Source organism: Siphateles boraxobius, unplaced genomic scaffold, assembly GCF_051911475.1.
Source record: "Siphateles boraxobius isolate OS27281-9 unplaced genomic scaffold, OSU_SipBor_1 5, whole genome shotgun sequence".
In the NCBI taxonomy this organism is placed as follows: Eukaryota; Metazoa; Chordata; class Actinopteri; order Cypriniformes; family Leuciscidae; genus Siphateles; species Siphateles boraxobius.
In genome coordinates, this window is record NW_027509141.1 from 29889558 (window position 1) to 29914599 (window position 25042).

Sequence of the window (25042 nt, forward strand, 5' to 3'; positions counted from 1 at the left end):
GACTGCTGTCCAGAAGGCCATCATTGAAACCCTCAAGCAAGAGGGTAAGACACAGAAAGAAATTTCTGAACAAATAGGCTGTTCCCAGAGTGCTGTATCAAGGCACCTCGGTGGGAAGTCTGTGGGAAGGAAAAAGTGTGGCAAAAAACGCTGCACAACGAGAAGATGTGACCCGACCCTGAGGAAGATTGTGGAGAAGGACCGATTCCAGACCTTGGGGGACCTGCGCAAGCAGTGGACTGAGTCTGGAGTAGAAACATCCAGAGTACCAGAGTACCATCCAGAAACATCCGTGCACAGGCGTGTGCAGGAAATGGGCTACAGGTGCCGCATTCCCCAGGTCAAGCAACTTTTGAACCAGAAACAGCGGCAGAAGCGCCTGACCGGGACTACAGAGAAGCAGCACTGGACTGTTGCTCAGTGGTCCAAAGTACTTTTTTCGGATGAAAGCAAATTTTGCATGTCATTCGGAAATCAAGGTGCCAGAGCCTGGAGGAAGACTGGAGGAACATCAGTGATGGTCTGGGGTGCCATGTCAGCTGCTGGTGTTGGTCCACTGTGTTTTATCAAGGGCAGGGTTAAATCAGCTAGCTATCCAAGGAGATTTTGGAGCACTTCATGCTTCCATCTGCTGAAAAGCTTTATGGAGATGAAGAATTCATTTTTCAGCACGACCTGGCACCTGCTCACAGTGCCAAAACCACTGGTAAATGGTTTACTGACCATGGTATTACTGTGCTCAATTGGCCTGCCAACTCTCCTGACCTGAACCCCATAGAGAATCTGTGGGATATTGTGAAGAGAAAGTTGAGAGACGCAAGACCCAACACTCTGGATGAGCTTAAGGCCGTTATCGAAGCATCCTGGGCCTCCATAACACCTCAGCAGTGCCACAGGCTGATTGCCTCCATGCCACACCGCATTCAAACAGTCATTTCTGCAAAAGGATTCCCGACCAAGTATTGAGTGCATAACTGAACATAATTATTTGAAGGTTGACTTTTTTTGTATTAAAAACAATTATTTTATTGGTCGGATGAAATATGCTAATTTTTTGAGGTTTTCATGAGCTGTATGCCAAAATCATCCGTATTAAAACAATAAAAGACCTGAAATATTTCAGTTGGTGTGCAATGAATCTAAAATATATAAAAGTTTAATTTTTATCATTACATTATGGAAAATAATGAACATTATCACAATATGCTAATTTTTTGAGAAGGACCTGTATGTATATAAAGCCTTGTGACTCATAACTAGAGCCGCAGAAGAACACAGTTTCAGTTACAGCCTTTCAGCCCACATACTGAATAACTCAGCAGTGAATTGTAAGTTAATTACTTTAATCACATTTTATACCAGGTTGTAAACTATTTTACCAAATGTCAATGTAGTATAATGGCATATATATGACTCCTTGTGTATTAAATAGCCAGAACAGCCCCTAGCAAACATGGGATTATTACACTATGTAGAGCCAAATTGAGCAGGGACGTGCATCCTATTGTGTAGAAGCTGTTGTTTGGGTGGTTATGGGTGGTTTTGCCCTTCATGTCTTTATAGTTTTACCTTTATGTTGGTGAAGAATCTCATCGTCGAGTCAGTCAACAGCTGGAACGTTTCAGAAGGGACTGTGCTCGTTCATGTGCAAGGGAAGATCAGAGGGGTCTTTGAGATCAATAAACAACGACTTGTTTAGTGGTTTTCAAATTGTGCAGCACACTCCTTGGTTAGAGAGTGATGACATTTGAGTACAAACTGAATGATAAAAAAAATAATGAATTCACCACCCCACCCACACAATGTAATAAAAAGTGCATTTTGAATCATGATTAGGCCTACACCAGTTTGAGACATTCTCTTATGAGACTGACCTGATGCCTTTTGGTCATGATCCAACAGATAAAATATAATGTTAATAAGACTTGTGTGATAATGATATTGGTGCCAATATAACACTAGAACTGAAGGTAAAATTGAATGTAGTGCTCTGCTGTATTTTAGTGGAGTAAGGTGTTGAGAACTTGCTCATGCAGAGAGACCCATCATTTCCTTGCATCATGGAAAAACGTTAATTTAGACTACTCAATAAAAAAATTTGTTGACCAGAATCCAGGGAAGACGCAGATAGAAAAGAGCTGAAAGAAATACCTTCTAAAAACGGTGATGAATATGAAAAATTACTAGGTTTGACTAGGTTTCCTATGGCAAAACATTGAAGGCGAATGTAACAGTGTTTCAAATGTCTCTTGGACGACTTTTAAAATTCATATATCCTGCCTCACAGCTGACCAGGTCCAGCAAAAGCCGCGTGCCCTCGAACACTCATATGCTTGCCTGGCAGTGGTTGGTAAACAACATAATGCTGCATCCATACAAAACTGTATTTGTTGGGTCAAGACATTGCATTACATAAAAAAAAAAAAAAATTCACTTTTGATTCATCAGATTTAAATACATGAATACAGCTGAAAATCCAATAAAATGCTGATATTTTGAATAATAAAAATGAGTTTCAGCCATGCGGCAACCTCCCTGTCTCTCTCTTGAAACCAACACGGAAGTGAATTAAACTGTAATTCATCGCCTGGCCGCTTGAGGCTGGCAGCAAAAGTGAGTCAAATTTGTATCTTCCCCATGTTAATATGCCCAACTTTACCACAGAAAAAAATAGGTTTACAGCCTGGTGTCTTAAGTTGTTTTGGTCTATACAGCTAATTTTGCCCTTCATGACAACTGTGAGGGGGGTGATTTGTTTTTTTAGAACTCATCCGTTTAAATTATATTAAGTCTTAAAATGCTGCATAATCAAGGGCGTGGCCACTTGAGTGACAGGTGGATTGAGGCTGCTGTTACTAGCCGTTTGTCTGCTCTGTTAGCAATTCATAGCTGATTCCAGCTGCTGAACTTGTCATCTCTGCCGTGTTTGTACTTTTTTCGGGATTATTTCATACAGTTTATTACACGCCGCCGTTACCTTCGCCCACGCCGTTGGATTCCGTCGTTGTCGAGTATCGAGAGAACAACCAGCGCTGTTCTTCTTCAGTTGTTTTCCTCTGTGAACATGGACTCATGGATGTCTGACAATATCGTTGCTTTTTGGAGTTAAGATTTAAAAACGTCTAAACGTCTATAGAGGCCACACTTGTTCTGCTGTACCGTTGATCTTACGGAGCAGATAGACTATAATATGCTTATTTAACTTTTTAGTGTTCAACAAAATGTACCCTCAGATTAAATCTTGCAGGTGTCAGTGCTTTCTCTTCGTCCCTTAAATGAGCGCGGATTTCTAGTGCATTACTTGAACTTCTTAGGTATTATCTATCAGAATTTAAAATGGACTGAATAAAGCTCTCTACGAACTTGACGTGCGATGCCGCGCTGACTGACATGTATGCGCATGAATCACTGTCACACACACACTCAGAGCAAATATTGTAAGTTACTGCATGATAATAATAATGCATCACAATACACATAGTCTCACGGTTAGTTATGTCTTTTAACTATTATAGTATTTCAAAGGGCAAAAACATGAACTTTAACTATTGGCTTTAGGTCTACTTTAAGTCAGCTGTCACTTTAGCGCGAGGCCAGTACATTAGCTTAGCCTGAGCAAACTCGAATCACGTCAAGCTAGGGGGCGTAGTTTCAGCATCCAGGAACCTCAACTCCACCCACGTCCCGCCTTTTTGCCCATTTTCGTTTATCCGGGAGTGACGCGCTTCCAAGATGGCGACGAGCGACTCCGCCCACTTTAGGCTTCAAAAACGCTCTTCAGAAACATACGGGTGACGTCATGGACACTAAGTCCATATTTTTTTACAGTCTATGGTTTCAGCATAAAAAGCAATCATTGCCACTAAAAATCTGTAGAGTCACGCATGAGTTGGTAAGATTTTTTTCATATTCAAAAGAAGTCTGGTATGCTCACCAAGGCTGTTTTTATTTGATTAAAAATACAGTAACAACAATTGTGAATTGTAAAATATTATTTCAATTTAAAATAAGTTTCTATATTAATATTATATTTTAAGATGTAATTTATTCCTGTGATGGCAAAGCTCAATTTTCAGCATAATTTCTCCAATCTTTAGTCACATGATCCTTCAGAAATCATTCTAAAATGCTGATTTGCTGCCCAAGAACATATCATAACCAGTGTTGAAAACAGTTATGGCTGGTGCTTAATTGTTTTTTTTTTTTGTTTGTTTTTGTTTTTTTTGCAGAAAACTGTGACACCAAGATTCCTTTATGAATAGAAAATTAACCAGCATTTATTTGAAATATAAATCTTTTGTAACATTGCAAATGTCTTTACTGTCTTTTGATCAAAATAATGCATCCTTGCTGAATAAAAGCACATGAATTTAAAAAATAATAATTAACAGTATGCATCTAACCAGTTTATAATTATAATTATAGCTTTTTAATTAAGACTTGTTTCATGCAAATGCTATCAGTCACATACCAATCCGCTGTCAGGAAGCCAACCAGCATCGTAATGGACATCACTTGCATGTTCAGGCTCAAGGGAGCGTGTATTCCCATCAACACATTCAGTTCCCACTGCTTACAAGCTGCTTTAGACCGGGCAGAACGTTAGTTGTCAACATGAACTCAATGCTGCTCATTGAATTAATATTCAAAATTAGCCAGCCTAAGCGAAAATCTCATCATCGTGTCACGAGCATGATTATAAATTGCTCACTGATTGACAGTTTGAACTTTCAATTATGCAAATCAAATTTTACACAGGGTTTTCAGTGTATTCAGCAGATGTTAAGCTATAGCATTTATTCACACAGCGAACACGATGGGGACATTTGCTTAACCTTAACGTTCTTCCCCTTCAAAAACACAGAACCAGGATTGATTAGGCTATTACATGGTCAGTATTCGTATGGCGCTACTGGACAGTGTTGGGTGTAATGTATTACTATAATTAATTACTGTAATTTAATTACTTTTCCCTTGGAAAAGTAAAGTTAGGGATTACTTTTAATTTTCTGTAATTAATACAGTTACTTCTGATGCTAATTACATTAAATATTATATAGAAACATTATAAAAACAATAGTAGTGGATATTACACCAAAACTTAATGTCTAAAGAAGAAATGTATGTTTTTTTTTTTATCTAACCTTCTCCCTTTAAATACTTTGGTCAGTTCAATAATCATTTATGCAATTTTATGTTATTTATTTAAAGGAATTAGAAGAGCAGATTTGTTTATGTATATCCTTGTATTGATTTACTGGTCATGGTTGAGACTTGGAAAGTAATAATAAGTAATGCAGTACTTTTTACAGAGAATAATCTGTACAGTAGGCTAATCTAATTAGCTACACTGTTGAAGATGTAATAGTAGCTATTAATAAATTACTTTTTTAAGAGTAATTTACACTGCTACTGGATTATACTTTTTATCCACTTTGTCTATATTTTATGGCACTTTTTTTTGTTTTGTTTTTTGTCTTAGGAAATTCAGATTCTTTCATAACACATTTGAGATAGTGTATGTGTTTTGGGAGCCTTTACATGTTACTAACAGTGTGTAGCTACATTTCAATTCAAATAAAGGAGCCTTAATCTGATTTCACAGTACATACAGATGAGGGCAGTGTTGTGTAAAAAATGCATTGTGCAAGAGAAAGTTCAGATTTCAAAGCAGTAATACACTCTTCATCATACTATGGAAGCATATGGGTAACATTTTGAAATGCAAAATGACAATACAATATGTAAAATGGCAATACATTTCTGTATTTAAATTTACATTTTCCATTACATTTGTGCAACGTTTGGTGCAAAATGAAAATGAAATTATATAAATTACATTTGCCATTTTATACACTAGTTGTAATATGTATATTCCTACTGAATACATATTTTAACGCTTTATAAGTTGCAAAATTAAAATTAAAATGTATTACAGAAATGAATAGATATGTTTAACATGTTCAAGCAAAAACAGTTGCAAAATGATCAGTTAAATGTTATTTTTCTTAATAGAGGTTAAGACACGTGTGATTGCGTCCCGCAATGAATGTAGCAAAGTTCAATGTGCAATTGAAAATGCATTCCGAGCCGCTCCCCAAAACGCATCCCCGCCCCGTCCCGTCCCATCCCGCCCTGCCCTGTCAATCACTGCATCAAGGCGTGGCTCAGCAACAGGTAAACATACGTATGTTCATGTTGAGGTGTTGGAAGGAAACACACCGGTGGCAGAGCTGATACGAACGGTAAATTAACTGGCAGATGAAGTAAGCGTGAACAGAGAAATTGTAGTAGGCTATAGTAGCCTATCTTGTGTTTCCGAAGATTAATACGCGTCTGCATGTGATAGAACCACTTTGTTGAACGTCTGGGAGAATTTTCTGCCTTAAAGGCGTCGACACCCGTTTGGTGTTAACATTGTTACGCTGTTGTTCAATGCTGGACTGTGTTGATGATGGTTTCGTTTTGTTACGGTAAAATTGTCTGATACACATATGGTTATTTTTATTCTTATTACTATTAACGTTAACTATAATGACCCGATAATGTTGGAGATCATATATTTTTCCTTACAAATGCATAGGCGCCGCCTTACTCTGAGATCACAGAATATGATGGGTCAAATAAATTCATACCTAAAAATGTGACCATGAATTAATGTAATGTTCAATAAAGTGACTCATGTGATGTGTGACCGCCCCTGTCTGTTTTATAAAGCATATCAGATATTGATAAATATAGGGTCGCGGAATATGACGGGTCAAATTCATAGACCTATAATTCAGTGTATGATTTTAAAACCGAAGCAGCACAAACGTTTTTTTTTTACCGACACAAACAAACGAGACTATTTTGCGTGCATTTGGAGCATGGGAGCTGAGTGACCTCATAATGAGCAATACATATATTATTTTAATGTAGATCTAAGAAACGCACAAAAAAGCAGCACAAAAGAAATGTTTAACGGCACAAATCAGTGAAACTGGAAACTGATGAATGGCGGGAAATTGAACAAAGGAAACAGTCAACAGATGAATACAAAGTAAAAGTCCATGAAAACGAAACTAACTAGACTTTTTAATTGTGACATACCCATATGCTTCCATACTATGACAGGGGGGCAGCATGTCATTAACACAAGGCTTTTCTGGTTCTGGAGTTAGAGGTAATTAGAGAGGTATCAAATCCTTTTTAATGTCAGGAGTTCTCTCATAGATGGCATTAAAGATTGTGCCTTAGGCTAATTTTGTAATCCTTTCAGCAAGTGATAAGAATGCACTCAGATCATTTTAACAAATTGTACCATGTTTAAAATCCATGCAGCATGCACAATTCCAAAGACTTCCCTCCAAAATGAGTGTAGAAAATGTAAAAACAAGGCCACGGATTCTGTCTGCACCTATACAGCTTCATAAAACAGAAATACAGCTCTTAAAGCATTCATACCAAAAATGATAACTAAAGGTAGCCTAGCTATAACGAAAACTAGATCTCGTACTGGTCAGGCTAGAAAAAAAAAAATTGCATTGTGAAAGTGATTCCATATTTTTTCTCTGTACCATTATTATTATATTGGTAGGCTACTATATGCCATTAGTAGGCTATATTATGTCGTTATTGGCGCATAATTTTACTCATTCCTTCCTTTTTGTGATCACACCCAAAGTGCGTGCAGCATGGGCTTCCACAAAAACCGCGCACTCGCCTAATTTAAAAATTAACGGTCATTTCCTTTTACTGGCTAACTGACATTCCACTCTATCTCTCTCTCTCTCTCTCTCTCTCTCTCTCTCTCTCTCTCTCTCTCTCTCTCTCTGTTTTAATAATTACTTTTAATTAATAGCCTATAGATCTGAGTAAATATAATTTCGGATAGATTTGACAACTTTATTAAAGAGAACCTATTGTTAATTGAGATTTTTTTTTCTCTCCAAAAGAAGCATGTTCCGCTAAACTACAATTCAGAGGTAAGAAATAAATGTAGGCTACTGATATCCTACTTCAAGTCAAATAAATGTTTATTATATATATATATAGGCCTATATATAAAATTAGTGATTCTTAAGTTATTCACGAATGACGGCTGTGTACGGACGTTGTTTTGTGACGCTATTTTGTATTGAAGTCTATGGGAAGTCTAGTTTATTTTCCCCTAAAAAGGGGCAGTGACGAAATCGACAGTTAAGTTCCTGGATGTACCGGTAGGACGAATAGTTCAACGAGTCGGTGTTTCCCGAAACCATAGTTCTAACGATCATTCGCAAACAGCATAGCAAAGTTGTGTGGTTGGAACAACAGCTCTCGACCTGTGGTTCGAAGCATAGTTTCTTGTTTGCTGAATAAATCCTTGAACAAAATAAGCAAGCTGACATTCAGTACAATCTATATCTTTTATTTAGAATATACAAATGTCATTTACATCTTTTAAATTTGTCAAGAGATTAAAAGCGTCCTTTTCGAAGAGTGTGCATGTGCGTATGCGCAGTACGTAAGACCTAGATTGAATCTGGAAAGTTCTGGGAACATTAGATGTTACAACTGTCAGCTGTACCAACAGATGGCAACCTAGTCCCTCACTGTTTCCATAGACTCTGTTATTCCCGGACTTCATTTCCCAGAACCCCCTGCTTATTATTACTTTATCTGTTTCAGCTGTGTCTTGTTTAATTTCATCATCACCCTGTCTATTTAAACGCCTTTTTGCCTTCATTCAGTATAAAGTTTTCTTTGTTTGATCTGTTTCACACTTTCTGTCAGCATTTTGAGCAGTTCCTGGTTCCTTTATATATTTGTTCCTGAGTTTTGGATTTCTTGTTCCTGTCTGGATTATGACCTTGGATTATATTTGTTAATAAACTGCTTTTGGATTCTCACTCTCTCTGCTGAATGCTGTCTTACCACCAAAACCAAATCATTACATTAGAATAACGTTAGAGCAACGTTAAAAAAAAAAATGTTAGGAGAACGTAATGTTCTACAAACCAAAAACTAACGTTCTATTTCCGTTAAGAGAACTTTCCTAGCTCACCAAAAACAAACCTTACAAATGGTTCCGGGAAGCAAAAACTAACGTTCTGGGAATTGTTAGATGGATTGCAGTATGTTTGGTTGTGTTGTGAGTAGGCTTTGCGGCACATGTATTGTCGAACTGATGATGTTTTCTTAAATTTCTGGTGATTTTTCTTTTTTCATGTGTTTTCTTCAGTTGGAGTGTGTTGAGCTCTCTCGGCCACCGTACAATAGGACTACAAGCGACTTGCAGCATGTGCTTTCTGTGCCTACGACAAAGGAATTAACTGTATATCAGCAGGTAGGCCGATCAATAGTATATTCGTCATTCAAAAAGAGAAACTGATACTAGAACTGCAGATATTCAAACCGTAATATCAATCACGCTCATCAATTTCTTCACCTACACGTCTTGGTTTCTTTGCTAGCTTTCATCACTTTTGCTTTTATTCCTCCTGCATTGATTAATTCGCTAAACTGTCTAGCCAATCAGAGCCATCTCTCTCACTGACGGCCAATGCCGATTCAACATGCTGAATCAGACGAACTCCCACAGAAGTGAGTCCGACTAGAGCTGACGTGTGGAACACGTCACAAAAACTAGCCCTACAGATGCTGGCCGACCGTCTGGTGCACAGCTTTTAAAAAATGACCAAAATATAAAAAGGGACACCTAAAATGCAGCAATACAGCTAAAAAAAGTATCTGTATAAGTTGCCTCTGTCTGGAATACTAAAGAAGTGAAGTTCAAGACAAGTTGACATTTGCAAGCAGACACTGTCACATTAGTAGGTAAAAAAAAAAAATTTATATTGGATATGTAATGCTAATGAGGTATAATTTTAAAGAAACCTTGCGTTGCAGTGCTAGTGTCTATAAAAATTACTGTTTCTACAGCATATTCAGATGATACTCTCAGTAATGAATCTGGAAGTGGAATCCAGGGTCCATTCATCACACCAGGTGTACCAATATTACAATACATCCAGACAGCCTTCTCTTTTGAATGCATTCCCATTTATCCCACTTTGGCGTGCAACATCTGCAATGTTGAAAAAATAACACCCCAAAAGTGTGAAAACCAGGGGAAGAATCATTCAAAAAAAGAATAAAAACATTATTTAAGTTATAACGTCTCATTGCAGGCTATAATTGAGAGTCACGAGGCAGAACGAGGCAGAATAAAGAGTCGTAAAGCCTTAATTTTGTAATATTGTGGCAATTACTGAGGAAAGCTATGATGGAAACAGCAATCTGATTGTCTTAGATGATGGATGGGCTTATTTCAGAGTGATCTAGATTGTGGTAAACCTATGATTAAAACCTAAAGCGTGTAAAGAGACTTTTTTTTAAACAGTCCCCCTCTGGTATGACTTTCTTTGATGAATAATAATGTGCTCCTGACTCCGGACTCGAGCCTCTTTTTTTCAGTCATTCATTTATGTGATTCTTTATTTATACGTTTTTATTTCTAAAAGCAATGAACAACTCTAAACACAAGTCTATGGTTTGCATTCACAGATAACCGTTGCTCCTGTAATGCATACGAGGAAATACAATGACCCATTCAGGGAACATCCTCCATATCTTACGCAGCAGAAAACGGGCAGGATAGATTGTCTCTGCAATTGTAATTAATCCTAAGGGAAACATTTGGGAGGTGCTGTACTTCCAATTAGCACACTTAATTTAGCCTAGGGAATCTAATTTGGGAAATCTATTTACAGAGATGTACAGAATCCCACACTCTCTACAAAGGGAAATCCAGCACCTCCAATGAAAAAGTGACTTTGAAAGAGTCATGAAAGCACAGCCAACTGTTATTAGCTCCTGACAAAGTACCAGTCATTCAAGCATTTTCAATATAAAGTTCATGTTGAATAGAGCTGCAGTGAATTAGCTTGAGGCCTTTTTAAACACGGTCTTCCAATAAAAAGCAACTAGGGCTTTCAAAATGGCAATACCTCAAAATTTCTACATGATTTTGGTTTTAGAAATATCACTACCGGGGAGGTGGTTTTGTGAATTGAGAACGTATTACCTGTCATGTAAATACAACATATTATTGTTATTTATTTAAAAAATGCCACAGAGCTGTCAGCCCTTGCATCTTTTTTCTTTCTTTATATTGTACTATTTTAGACTCGTAATAGCATGTTTAGTTTGTGCTGAGCTTTTTTTCCCCTCTTCTGTTTGTATCCTCGACAACTACGACAGACATGCCTTCAAGGAAAAATACATAAAAATGTTCCTTCATAGAAAAACAGCATATTCTGTTGTTATTCTATGCTTCTCTATTGCATCATGCTGCAGGAAATACAATACACAGAAGCAAATGCGATTGTAGATGCGAACAGAATAAAACTGAAATTGTTGAAATTATACAGTGATTAACATACATCAAACTATAATGGTAATACAATTCCTAAACTCAAATTCTTAATCTCTTTGTTTGGGAGAACTGGCAGATAGCATGTGGTAATCATGCTGAAACCTGTGGCACTTGTGGTTCAGACTCTATACTGGCATGCATTATCAGAGCTAAGTGCAGCTCACAAATGGCTCCATCATGTTTTTAAGTAATGCATATTCAGGTTTACCGTAGCTGGGTCAAATCTACGGAGGGACATGGTGGTGGGGAAAAGAATATGAGATATAGGGAGTTTGCATTCCCTTGCAAAATGTTACGTTCACCGAAGAAACTTTACGTTTGCTCTCGAAATTTTTGCATTCCCCCGAGAAAGTTTCATGGGGGAATGCAATACTTTTGCGAGCAAATGCAAAAGTTTTTAAATATGTTTTTTTCCTCCCATCTCATATTTTTTCCACCACCATATCTCTTTACGTAGGGGCTCCATACAAATCAGACCACTTGGGCCCTGTCCCAAAAGGAACCCTTAAAGTCCACACTTTCGTGACTAAATGCCGCTTTGACTGTCGGGTAGAAGTCTGCAGCACAGCTTGCAGGTTTGCGTGCTTGGCACAAGTGTGCATTGAGGGCACATATATTGGCCATAAAATGCATCTGTAACCTAAAATGACAAAAGGGACACCCTATGGTCTTGTGGACTGAACAAACACACTCACACGGCAGTCCAAAGGCCCTATCATACACCCGGCGCAATGCAGCGCAAAACGCAACGCAAGTGTTTTTTGCAAGTTTCAGCCAGGCGCAGTTATCATTTTCACGTCCAGCACCACGTTGTTTAAATATCAAATGCGTTTGCGTCCATTTGTGCGCCTATGGGCGTGCTGGTCTGAAAATGATGTCTGTTCAGGCTCATTGTTGGTGCTTTGCTATTTTGAGGCAACTGAAATAGACTGCGCCATTGACCAACAAAAACCTGGTCTAAAGTCAATGGCGCAATATTTTTTTGTTATTTAAAGAGCACGTTAGTAATGTGCTCCTATAGGCGGGTCCACACACGTACACTCTGCTTTTTACACAGGGACGCAAGCACACACACTAGCCAAATATTAAAAATAAAAGGATTACAATGTAAAAGATTAATATTGTGTACATAAAGATATGGTGGAATCCGGCCTGTATGCTTTAAAGCTACAGTAGGGAGTTTTGAGAAAATGTTGACTTAGCCTGAAAATTTGAACAAGCACAACTTACAGGTCCAACCCCCTTGCTCTCTGCTGCACTACAGCCCTCCCTCCACAGCTCCTCCCCCACAGCGGAGCCTGCCGTGAACGCGCAGGCTTGTAAGCAGGACCACCGATGACGGCGGATTATAAACAGTTATGGAATATTCCCTAATAGGGACGAAACATCAACAATTTGCTTTACATTGACTATGGCCTGCCCATACTTTGACTACAAACTTGGTCCTCAAATCATTATGTATTTTGCAATACATGTAACTTTATAACGTTGCACTCTTTGTCACAGTGTTGGGTTTGTGTTCCCCTGATGTCCACTAGATGTCCTCCTTTCCCACGGTGTCCTTCACTTATGAACTACATTTCCCACGATCCTTTGTCTCATCATTGCACTCAGCTGTTTCTTATCACTGATCATTGCACTCAGCCAATTCCCCATTATCATTGTCGATTCCCTGTGTATATAACCCTGTCTGTTTCAGTATGTGTCACGGAGTCCTTGTATTATGTCCCCACACTTCCGTTATTTGTATCAGACTGGTTCTCGTTTGTATTTTATGTTTTGGATTGCCTTATTGGACTTTTGACCCCTGCCTGGATGACTAAGAGTTTGGATTGCCCTTTTATATTAAATTACTGCTTTTGGATTTTCTGCCTCCAGTGTGTGTTCCGTGACAGAAGGACTCCGTCACACAAGATCCAGCGGTATGTTTCTCAATATCTCTTCCCCAGCCACCGAGCGGGAGAGAATGGAGTTTTTTAAGGGGACCCGATTAGTTAAGTTTCGTGGAACCCGTGGAGGTCGCAGTGGAGGAGGTGGTCGAGAGCCTGTTCACGTCCCGTCTGCCCAGTCAGAGACTGTTCACGTCCCGTCTACCCAGTCAGAGACTGTTCACGTCCCGTCTGCCCAGTCAGAGAATCTTCACGTTCCGTCTGCCCAGCGAGAGACTGTTCACGTTCCGTCTGCCCAGCGAGAGACTGTTCACGTCACGTCTGCCCAGCGAGAGACTGTTCACGTCACGTCTGCCCAGCGAGAGACTGTTCACGTCACGTCTGCCCAGCGAGAGACTGTTCACGTCACGTCTGCCCAGCGAGAGACTGTTCACGTCACGTCTGCCCAGCGAGAGACTGTTCACGTCACGTCTGCCCAGCGAGAGTCTGTTCACGTCACGTCTGCCCAGCGAGAGACTGTTCACGTCACGTCTGCCCAGCGAGAGACTGTTCACGTCACGTCTGCCCAGCGAGAGACTGTTCACGTTCCGTCCGCCTTCCTGGGCCGGGACTATCTGGAGCGTCTGGCTCGGATCCTGGACATGCCCGTGTCTGCTGTTCCAGAGCCGGAACCAGTGTCTGCTGTTCCAGAGCCGGAGCCGGAGGCAGAGCCAATGGCCGTTCCAGAGCCGGAGGCAGAGCCAGTGCCCATTCCAGAGCCGGAGGCAGAGCCATTGCCGGTTCCAGAGCCGGAGGCAGAGCCATTGCCGGTTCCAGAGCCGGAGGCAGAGCCAATGCCTGTTCCAGAGCCGGAGGCAGAGCCAGTATCCGTTCCAGCGCCGGAGGCAGAGCCAGTGCCATCTGCCTTCTTGGATCTGGACTATCTGGAGCGTCTGGTTCGGATCCTGGACATGCCCATGTCTGCTGTTCCAGAGCCGGAGCTAGTGTCTGCTGTTCCAGAGCTGGAGGCAGAGCCATTGCCCGTTCCAGAGCCGGAGGCTGAGCCAATGCCTGTTCCAGAGCCGGAGGCTGAGCCAATGCCTGTTCCAGAGCCTGTGTCTGTTCCAGAGCCAGTGTCTGTTCCAGAGCCTGTGTCTGTTCCAGAGCCAGTGTCTGTTCCAGAGCCATTGCCCGTTCCAGATCCGGAGGCAGAGCCAATGCTTGTTCCAGAGCCTATGCCTGTTCCAGAGCCGGAGGCAGAGCCAATGCCTGTTCCAGAGCCTATGCCTGTTCCAGAGCCGGAGACTGAGCCAATGCCTGTTCCAGAGCCGAAGGCTGAGCCAATGCCTGTTCCAGAGCCGGAGGCTGAGCCAATGCCTGTTCCAGAGCCGGAGGCTGAGCCAATGCCTGTTCCAGAGCCTGTGTCTGTTCCAGAGCCTGTGTCTGTTCCAGAGCCCGTGTCTGTTCCAGAGCCCGTGTCTGTTCCAGAGCCAGTGTCTGTTCCAGAGCCAGTGTCTGTTCCAGAGCCAGTGCCTGTTCCAGAGCCAGTGCCTGTTCCAGAGCCAGTGCCTGTTCCAGAGCCAGTGCCTGTTCCAGAGCCAGTGCCTGTTCCAGAGCCAGTGCCTGTTCCAGAGCCAGTGCCTGTTCCAGAGCCAGTGCCTGTTCCAGAGCCAGTGCCTGTTCCAGAGCCAGTGCCTGTTCCAGAGCCAGTGTTTGTTTCTGTGTGTGTGTCTGTTTTTGTGACTATTACAGTTCTTGTGGCTGTTCCTGAGCCGGTGTCTGCTGTTCCTGAGCCGGTGTCGGCTGTTCCTGAGCCGGTGTCTGCTGTTCCTGAGCCGGTGTCTGCTGTTCCTGAGCCGGTGTCTGCTGTTCCTGAGCCGGTGTCTGCTGTTCCTGAGCCGGTGTCTGCTGTTCCTGAGCCGGTGTCTGCTGTTCCTGAGCCGGTGTCTGCTGTTCCTGAGCCGGTGTCTGCTGTTCCTGAGCCGGTGTCTGCTGTTCCTGAGCCGGTGTCTGCTGTTCCTGAGCCGGTGTCTGCTGTTCCTGAGCCGGTGTCTGCTGTTCCTGAGCCGGTGTCTGCTGTTCCTGAGCCGGTGTCTGCTGTTCCTGAGCCGGTGTCTGCTGTTCCTGAGCCGGTGTCTGCTGTTCCTGAGCCGGTGTCTGCTGTTCCTGAGCCGGTGTCTGCTGTTCCTGAGCCGGTGTCTGCTGTTCCTGAGCCGGTGTCTGCTGTTCCTGAGCCGGTGTCTGCTGTTCCTGAGCCGGTGTCTGCTGTTCCTGAGCCGGTGTCTGCTGTTCCTGAGCCGGTGTCTGCTGTTCCTGAGCCGGTGTCTGCTGTTCCTGAGCCGGTGTCTGCTGTTCCTGAGCCGGTGTCTGCTGTTCCTGAGCCGGTGTCTGCTCCGCCCTGGCCGCCCGAGGGGTCTTCGCCGCCCTGGCCGCCCGAGGGGTCTTCGCCGCCCTGGCCGCCCGAGGGGTCTTCGCCGCCCTGGCCGCCCGAGGGGTCTTCGCCGCCCTGGCCGCCCGAGGGGTCTTCGCCGCCCTGGCCGCCCGAGGGGTCTTCGCCGCCCTGGCCGCCCGAGGGGTCTTCGCCGCCCTGGCCGCCCGAGGGGTCTTCGCCGCCCTGGCCGCCCGAGGGGTCTTCGCCGCCCTGGCCGCCCGAGGGGTCTTCGCCGCCCTGGCCGCCCGAGGGGTCTTCGCCGCCCTGGCCGCCCGAGGGGTCTTCGCCGCCCTGGCCGCCCGAGGGGCCGCCCTGGCCGCCCGAGGGGCCGCCCTGGCCGCCCGAGGGGTCTTTGCCGCCCTGGCCGCCCGAGAGGTCTTCTTCGCCCTGGCCGCCCGATGGACTTTACGTCTCGCCCTGGCCGCCCGATGGACTTTGCGTCTCGCCCTGGCCTCCCGATGAACTGTGCGTTTCGCCCTGGCATCCCGATAGACTTTGTGTTTACCCCTGGATGCCCGATAGATTTTTTGTTTTGCCCCGGTCCCCGGTTAAACCCTCACTCCTTGTTCCTGTCTCCCTTCATGGACCTGGCCCACCTTCCCTCCCCCTGATCCTCCACCGTTCCACCTCCCTCCTGAACCTCTTGTATTATATTGTGTTGTGTTTTCTGTGTTTCTTGTTGTTGTCATGGAGCGTCTGGTAGCCGCTCCGTAGAGGGGGGGTTATGTCACAGTGTTGGGTTTGTGTTCCCCTGATGTCCACTAGATGTCCTCCTTTCCCACGGTGTCCTTCACTTATGAACTACATTTCCCACGATCCTTTGTCTCATCATTGCACTCAGCTGTTTCTTATCACTGATCATTGCACTCAGCCAATTCCCCATTATCATTGTCGATTCCCTGTGTATATAACCCTGTCTGTTTCAGTATGTGTCACGGAGTCCTTGTATTATGTCCCCACACTTCCGTTATTTGTATCAGACTGGTTCTCGTTTGTATTTTATGTTTTGGATTGCCTTATTGGACTTTTGACCCCTGCCTGGATGACTAAGAGTTTGGATTGCCCTTTTATATTAAATTACTGCTTTTGGATTTTCTGCCTCCAGTGTGTGTTCCGTGACACTCTTTCTATAAGTTATAAATAGCTAGTAAGATAACGTTAAAGGATTAGTTCACTTTAAAAAAAAATTTTGCTGATAATTTACTCACCCCCATGTCATCCAAGATGTCCATGTCTTTCTTTCTTCAGTCGAAAAGAAATTAAGGTTTTTGATGAAAACATTCCAGGCTTTTTCTCCATATCATGGACTTCAATAGGACACAAACATTTCAAGGTTCAAATGACAGTTTCAGTGCAGCTTCAAAGGGCTTTAAACGATACCAGACGATGAATAAGGGTCTTATCTAGCGAAATGATCGGTCATTTCAAAAATAAATAAAAAACTTTAAGTTTTATAAGCACAAATGCTCACCTTGCTCTGTTCTGTGATGCACGTTCGTAATCCTGTTCGAACTCGTTCATCCAAATGAACGAAATGACTCCGATAAAGACTCGTTCAAAATGAACAAATCTTTTTTCGAGTCATTTCGTTTGTTGAATGAACTAAATGACTCGAAAAAAGATTTGTTCATTTGGATGAACGAGTTCGAACAGGAGAGACACGAACGACAGTACGCGCTCGCGCTGTGAAAGAGAGGGGTGTGATCAGCGCGTACACGAGCGTGATTGACACTGCTAAGACATTCCTCCTGGCTCTGATTGGTTGTTTCTGACCCGGAGCGGGCAGGGATGAGAGAGAGACGGAGAAGGACTTTCGATTTGAGCGCGGCGACTTCTCCAACGGGGGGGGGGGGTTGGACGGACTTTTGACTTAAGCTCGGCGTCTTCTAAGGGCCCCCCCCCCCCCCCTCCTCCCTCGGGCCCTGGGTACTCGGTACCCTTTTTCCCCCCGCTACCACGCCCCTGCCGCCATTGTTAATAGCGAATCCGCCGTGGCACAAGTGCAACTGATTGTTAAAGGGAATGGGAAATTACATTCTGATTGATTTTTTGCATGTAAAGCCCAAAACACACCCATTACTCATTAATAGAATAGGGACAACCCTTTTAGACCATGCAACGGGCGCGCCAAACATTTTTCACGTCGTTAAACTAGCAAAAGTGGATTCGGACACGCCCTAAGTGCACTTGCGCCCTGCGCTTTAGACCATATGCTTAGATCGTTAAAATAGAGCCCCAAAAGTCTGCAAGAGTACATTAAGTGTGGCATTTGGGACAGGGAACAAGTTGTAAGTTGCCTCAGAATAAAAAAGAATACCTAAGCCTCAATGCTATGATTTTTTCCTACTGCAGTATTCAGATTCTACTTGCCCTTTTAAACCTTTCAAATGTTCCAACATTAATAATTTTTTTATGAATTTTATATAGTGGCTACAATTACAGGAAATTTAAAGAAGGCCATAAATTCATAAAAAAAAATGGAAAAGGAAAAAACATAGTAAACATAGTACAAGTAGCTTGTAATTTTCAACCCACTCTTACTGATGCTATCACTACAAGATTTTCATAAGTTATTCCTGCAGTTTCGACAAAACCTCATCTATGTTAGCCAACAAGCAGAATTCAAACTAAATGTCACAACCTAATGTTCGCAAGTTTCACAAATCTATATACAGTACATGTACAAAAGTACATAATCATTATGTAATCTTATGAAACAAACTGTGGAAAAACCGACATTAATTGGCCTCAAACTCTCACACTGGCCTCTGAACTGCAGGTCATCCTTACTGTTGAGCCCTGCTACATAAGAGTAATATTCAATATAAAATTATAGAATTAAAATGCAGTAAAAATATTAATGCGGATTTCAATTTTACACGTAATGTACATTAAAATTCAACAGAAATGAAATAGTGCCAGTTCTGCTGCTTTGCACAATAGTGATCCATTTTATTTTTGGATGTTTGATAAGTAAACTTGCATGACTGTGTCACTAATAAATGTGGCAATAAATACATAAATATCAGTTATACATTATATTGGAGTTATCAATTACATACAGAGTCAGGTTTAAGGTTTGGTCCAAAGTTAAACTACAACTGACCCAAAGTTTATTACTTTTTAGTTAATGTTTACACACCAGCAAACACACTCTTCCACTTTCTATCTACTCTACTGCATCTGGTAAAACAAAAGCCTTCTTCCTCTGTCTACATGAAATATCTCTGAAAATGGAGAATGACATTAGTCTACAAGCAATTTTGCTGTAAACAGTGCCTGGAGGATTGCTTGTTAATTCTGCTGGGTGAAGGTGAGACATTCTGTTCCTCATTATCATATTTTTCATAGTAAGAGATTCAAATAGCTTTGCATGGTGGCTTCATTTCAAAAGTGCAACACAAACTGTTAAAAAGATATGTTTTATATACATTCCAATTTAATATTTTGCTGTCAGCATGTAGATTGGTACGCTTTTGCCATATTATCTGGTATTCTTTTCCTTTCTGGGAAGACATTGCCTAGCTGAATTAAATGAAAGAAATGCATTGCTTCATAGTATTCGTTTCAGAAATTCAGCAAAAGAGCGCAATAAATTAGTGTTCATGCACATCTACATTTATGCGTTTGGAATTTTTTGCAATATAATTGCTCTGTATTTTGGTTTTCATTTCCAGGAACACGAAAGACGGAAAAATACAGGACAGATGGCAATCGATAGGGGTACGTAATACAAAATACAAAGGAATTGCTAACTCAATACTCAAGTATACACGAATTCTTGAGTTCAAGAATTCAAGAAACTAGACAAACAAAAAAATGCAGCTGTACACAATATGCTTGTGATACAAAATGATCATACTTCACATTCAGCTTTATAGCTCTATCTGAGAGTCCTCCTCCTATTATTAACATTTAATCCATTATTCTTTCTCTGTTTGAATGAAACCAGGGCCCGTATCCCTAAATAATTTTTGTCCAAAAAGTGGCTCCTAGCGGCCAAATTCTAAGAAAATTCTCAGAGTCATGACGTTTTCTTAGAATTTCCCCTAAAAGTTACACGAAAATCCCAGTTGATATAAAAGCTATTTCTCAAGATTCCTAGCGCTTAAAAGGGCTCCTAAGGCGAGATCTGCTAAGAGCAGGGAAGAGGACTTTTAGTGGCTTAGGAGTTCCCCTAAGCAGCTGCACAAAATGGTCAACAGAGGAGGCAGGAGAGATGTCCTGCAAACACTGGATGACCGGGAATTATTGAGACGCTACAGACATTGATAAAAGCTGAGCCGTCTTACCCTCGTTAAGACCACACTGAGTTGTAACGTTGCAATTTCTACTTCATTAAGGACAGCCCCTTGAGATAGGCCATCTTGTTTTCAATGGGGTCCATATGGGAGTGAAAGTACAAAATATGCCAGCTAGGATATTAATATGAGCAAATAAGACACGAATCATTATTTGAACAGGGTGTAATGAGCTTAAGTTTTCACATATTTTAGATTCTAATGTTAGGCTATAACCCCTACAGATTACTATTCATTTTCCAGATATTTTCTTGAATGTGAAATATTATTTACAATTACAGTCTGCATAAGATTAGAGTGTATAATTATGTTTATTGATTTGAGGGTACATCCTTTGCTCATTATCACCAAAAGTTCATTTTCATCAAACTTGTGGGATCAACCATCACGGCTTTTGAAATGATGACTCATACCTAGCAATGGGGTCAACTACACCTCCTCACTAAGATAGGATTTTCCATCCATTCCTTGCTCAGAGTTCACTGAAAATGTTCTGGAATAACTTCTAAGCTAAAACTCCTGGCAAGGAATTTTTAGGTTAAGTTAGGAGCTCTCTGAGATGGGATACGGACCCAGGACTTTACCCTTTCAGATATAACGATGAAAAATTGTCCTCTGCACATTTATCGCACTGTATGTATTTATTGGTCTTATCTACATTTATGCGACCTGCTTCACCCATGTGTGTCAACATTGTGTGGCTCATGATTGAAAACAAATTGATGAATTGGTAGACTTCACCCTGAATTGGTAGACTTCACCCTGAAATCAAATACTGACCAAAGATATAGGTTATGAGTAAATTATTCCTTATAGTGTAGTAAAGGCATAAATCATTGTGTTTTACTCAAGATAACACATTATTTGTGTTATGAAATCTCAAATTTAGAGTTAAAAATGACAGCGTTTTTAACTTCGTTTCATTCCTAGTGATGGATATTCCCTCTGATAATGTGTATGCTTATGCGTTATCAAAAACCCTCACAAAGGTTTCTTCTCCTGTGACGGTGGGTCTGTATTCAGAATGTCACAACAGGATCAACACGGTGCTCAAGAACATCGAGGGTAAGTGTGCACTCTTTTTTCAAACAACTTATAATGACTGACCCTACAAGTCCTCCCAGATGTCTTGAAGATTTTCATGTGTTTGCCTCTTTATCTCCCATTTGCAGTGCATATGAATCAAGAGGCAAAAAGAAGAGAAGAGAAGTACACTAAGGAATCAAAGCCTCGCTCAATAACACCGTCTGTTTCTGATATGCTCTCTCTGATCTTGCGGCTCCTGTTCTATCGGCCCGTGTGGACGGAGCAGAACCAGAACATGAAGAACATTCGTTATCTGTTCGTAAGGTTCAGCGCATGGCATTTTGCAGGTAGTGACCTGCTCTGGGCTGGACTGGTAATGCAATTGTGCAAGGCTCTTCAAAACAGCTTTGGTAAGCTCCAGCTGGGACTTTTCCGGATCGCCCAACACGACGAAGAGAAAGATGCAGGAAAGAAGAAGATTGAGGATAGTCCAAAGAACTGGAGGTCCAAAAAGTTGGGCTGCATCCCCATTTGGGCACTAATACTCATGGGATTCATTGGTTCACTCCTTATTCTGGTTCCTATCATTATATATGGATTTGCAGATCTGAAGGACTACCCAGAAGGAGATAAAGTTGAGTCGTCAAGTGGGTATGGTGTGCTGGAAGGTTTTGCCATCGCTGCACTTGGTGTTCCTGCAGTTGGAGCTCTACGATTCATATTATTGTTGTTGAAGAACCTCATCTTCAACCAAGACCTTAAAATTAGACAAAGGCTGGACAACAAGAAGGTAAGTCAGCAGCTGGGACTAATGCATGAAGTTCGTAAGGAGATGAGACTGCTGTGCTGCTTTATTTACTTAATGGAGATCTTCGAAAGGAGGAGGATCAGGGTGGTGTTGGAGATCACCAACTTGGATCGTTGCACACCTAAGAAAATTGTCGGTGTTTTGGATGCCATCAACATTCTCCTATCTGATGAAGAGAGTCCTTTTATTTCTGTGCTTGCTGTTGATCCAGAAGTCCTGGTTAGGCAGGTCCAACAGGCAGAGGATTGTCTAAACAAAAGAGACTCTGCATATGACTTTCTAGATCGTATAATCACACTGCCCTTCACCGTACCTGCACTATCTGATGCATCAAAGTCCAGCCTCTTTGAAAACATTGTCCGTGGTCAGTCTGAGATCTCTGAAGACATTCCTCTTGAGGGGACTGCTGCATCTACTTTAGGAGGTCCTGTGACATCCTTCTCTGTTGAAGATGAGTATTCTGTAAAGTGCAGTGAGACTGAAGAAGAACAAGTCACCCCTTTGATTGCAAACAAGGGAAACTTTAAAACCTTTGCTGCAACAGAACTTAATCTAAATGAAGCGAATAGGTTAATCGAGTCTACATTTTCTTGCATCTTCTCAAGACATAAAAGCAAACTTCAATCATATATATCCGGAGACACCATGTCCATGAGACGAGTGATTAACTCAATTCGAGTAACCATTATGATCATGGAGACCCAAAAATTGGAGCCTCCACCTCCAGAGAAGATAGCAGCTTGGGTGGTTTTGGTGGACCGCTGGCCTTGCAGATTAAGTTGGATTATTCAATGTGTTGAAGATGACCAACAGAGTAACGAGATAGACGGATCATTCTGTGCTGCTGATAATACCAAGACAATATGGGAAGTGTTCAATTACAATAGCCTGGAACTCTGCATCATTGGACATGAGGTGGAGAACTTTCTAGAAAGAGATGGAGACCCTGAGCTGTTTGAGGTTTTCCTTAAGAAAGACTTCCGGTTCACTGTAGGGGAGTTGGAAATGTTTCAGCTTTGCACAGTGAACTTAAATTACTCTATCAAGAACGAGCTGGCCAAGGTTCGTGGGAACCGCAGACTGAAGAAAGCCGGGAGAAATGCTTTCCTGTCCCTCTCATCACAAACTGTAATGAACATGAAAACTGATGATATTTGTCACGAGGTTTGTACGATAAAAGTCAAAGCAGCAGTTAGTTTCGACATAGCACTCTTTATTATGTATATATATATATATATATATGTATATATATATATATATATATATATATACATATAAATATATATATCACCACTTTGGAATTGTAAGGTTGTATCTGTATTCTAAACAGTTTTGAGATATCGAGCTTCAAAGTTTTTGCATTCCATTCGACTTTGTAGATAGAACCTTATACAACTTAAAAAAACAAGTCAGAATAGAATAAGAATATGTGAATAACTCAATTTTGACGAAAAATGTCAGATAGAACCTTATAATTCCAAGGTGACTATATTTATATAGAAAAGTTTGGGGTTGGTGATTTTATTTTTTAAATATTTGTTTAATGAAAGTCTCTTCTACTCACCAAGACAACATTTATTTTATTTAAAAAAACAAACAAAAAAAACAGTAAAATGAATATTGTGAATAAGTTTTGATGGAAAAGCTGAATTTTCAGCATCATGTCCCAAGTCTTCAGTGTCACATGATCCTGCAGAAATAATTGTAATATGCTGATTTTGTGCTCAAACAATATTTCTTATTATAATTAATTTTGAAAGACAGTTGTGCTCCTTAAAATTTTTGCACAAACCCGGATAAAATCAAATTATGAATATAAATCTTTTGTAACATACTTTTGATCATTTAATGGGTTCTTGCTGAATGAAAATAATTTCTTTCAAATAAAAATTTACTGACCCCAAACATATCGATGTATGCTGCATATATTTGACTGTTTTCCAAATTATATGGTCTTGTATATAAATATGTGCATTTTTTTCTTTTTTAGCTGTCAAAACTAAGCTTCCCAGAGAAATACCATGAAACAGTAAGGAAAAATTTCATAGATGGCAGAACGATCCTCTTCAGTGACACCAAAGACCTCAGGCAAGTCCTGCAAATGACTCTGGGAGAATGGACGACTTTTAAAATTCATTTCCTAGGGGTCATACTTCCTAGTCGGCCAGCTCAGGCAAAAACTCTTCCAGATGCCACAAACCCTGGAGTGGTCATATGCTCATCTGACCATAGCTGTTAAGCAGTATAACTGACCTTGAGGTTTGCATCATTTCATTTTTCCTCCTGTGCATTTATTCAGTGGACTAAGATTGTTTCAGTAAACAATACTGTATCACTACAAAAATATAATTCCTTAAGAAGAGGCAAAAATAAGACTGTAACTGTACACCAGTGAATCAGACTACTCAACAAACAATGATACTTAAAAATAGAGCTTTGTTATGCAGAACTCTTTCAGTCTTCAAACAGATCAAATGTGTAAGATGCATTATTCATAATGGGAATAAGTGGTTTTATTTTGCTTAGCTATTAATATTTTTGCAATGATTCTCAATTGAACAATTCCTGAATGTAATTTGTGTATGAATTAAAAAACAAACAATAAAACTATTTTTAAAGTGTGTAGCATAAAGGGTAATAGAACATGTACCCAACGCACACACGCACGCACGCACACACACACACACACACACACACACACACACACACACACACACACACACACACACACACACACACACACACACACTACTGTGTTATAAATCAGGTTAATACTGTCTGACCATCGATACAATCTGTAAAGGAAAGGTGTCGAACTTAAAAGTTTGTGTTTGGTAAATTATTAGGTTTCTGCAGAACAAAACTGGTTTGAAAACAGGAGAGGACATTAGGCTCATAAAGAGCTTAAAATAGAACAGAATGGCATATTTTAACAAATATCTCAGGGTTCTTTGTACAAGGTTCATGTCTATACACACATGAAATGTTTATGGTCATAAAGGTTCAGCAAATACAGAGCTACAACATATAACACAAGTGCAATAAAGCATTGCCACAAAATATAAAACATTTGCAAATATAAAAACTGTGTAACAGTCAAACAACCTCATATTCCGTGAATCTAATCTAAGAATTACTAAAGAATGTCATGTTGCACGTCAACTATTTCTCATGAAATTCCCATGGTAGCTACTGAGTTTCCGGTTT

General features: G+C 41.1%; 1 protein-coding gene across 7 annotated transcripts; it reads left to right on the forward strand.

Annotated features, from left to right (window-relative positions):
* The first annotated feature begins 6155 nt into the window (after positions 1 to 6155).
* Positions 6156 to 24467, forward strand: nkpd1 (NTPase, KAP family P-loop domain containing 1). 7 transcript variants are annotated; one of them, XM_077203773.1, is made up of 7 exons: positions 6158 to 6245; positions 9206 to 9310; positions 18940 to 19013; positions 19378 to 19423; positions 20932 to 21066; positions 21174 to 22999; positions 23826 to 24467. In XM_077203773.1, exons 4-7 carry the CDS (start codon positions 19408 to 19410, stop codon positions 24072 to 24074), a joined length of 2226 nt encoding a protein of 741 aa, XP_077059888.1. In that variant the 5' UTR covers positions 6158 to 6245; positions 9206 to 9310; positions 18940 to 19013; positions 19378 to 19407; the 3' UTR covers positions 24075 to 24467. The 7 variants fall into 7 exon arrangements, with proteins under 7 accessions (XP_077059889.1, XP_077059888.1, XP_077059892.1 ...); XM_077203776.1 differs by lacking the exon at positions 6158 to 6245 and adding an exon at positions 7855 to 7967; XM_077203774.1 differs by lacking the exon at positions 18940 to 19013 and having other exon boundaries at positions 6156 to 6177.
* Positions 24468 to 25042: the final 575 nt, after the last annotated feature.

What these genes read in the sequence shown, in the direction of transcription:
- nkpd1 (XM_077203771.1), top strand. Translation starts at nt 9,191, where the DNA reads ATGTGTTTTCTTCAGTTGGAGTGTGTTGAGCTCTCTCGGCCACCGTAC. An exon ending in AATTAACTGTATATCAGCAG is followed by an intron (nt 9,311 to 19,377) that starts GTAGGCCGATCA and finishes TTTCATTTCCAG; the next exon opens with GAACACGAAAGACGGAAAAA. An exon ending in GGTGCTCAAGAACATCGAGG is followed by an intron (nt 21,067 to 21,173) that starts GTAAGTGTGCAC and finishes TCCCATTTGCAG; the next exon opens with TGCATATGAATCAAGAGGCA.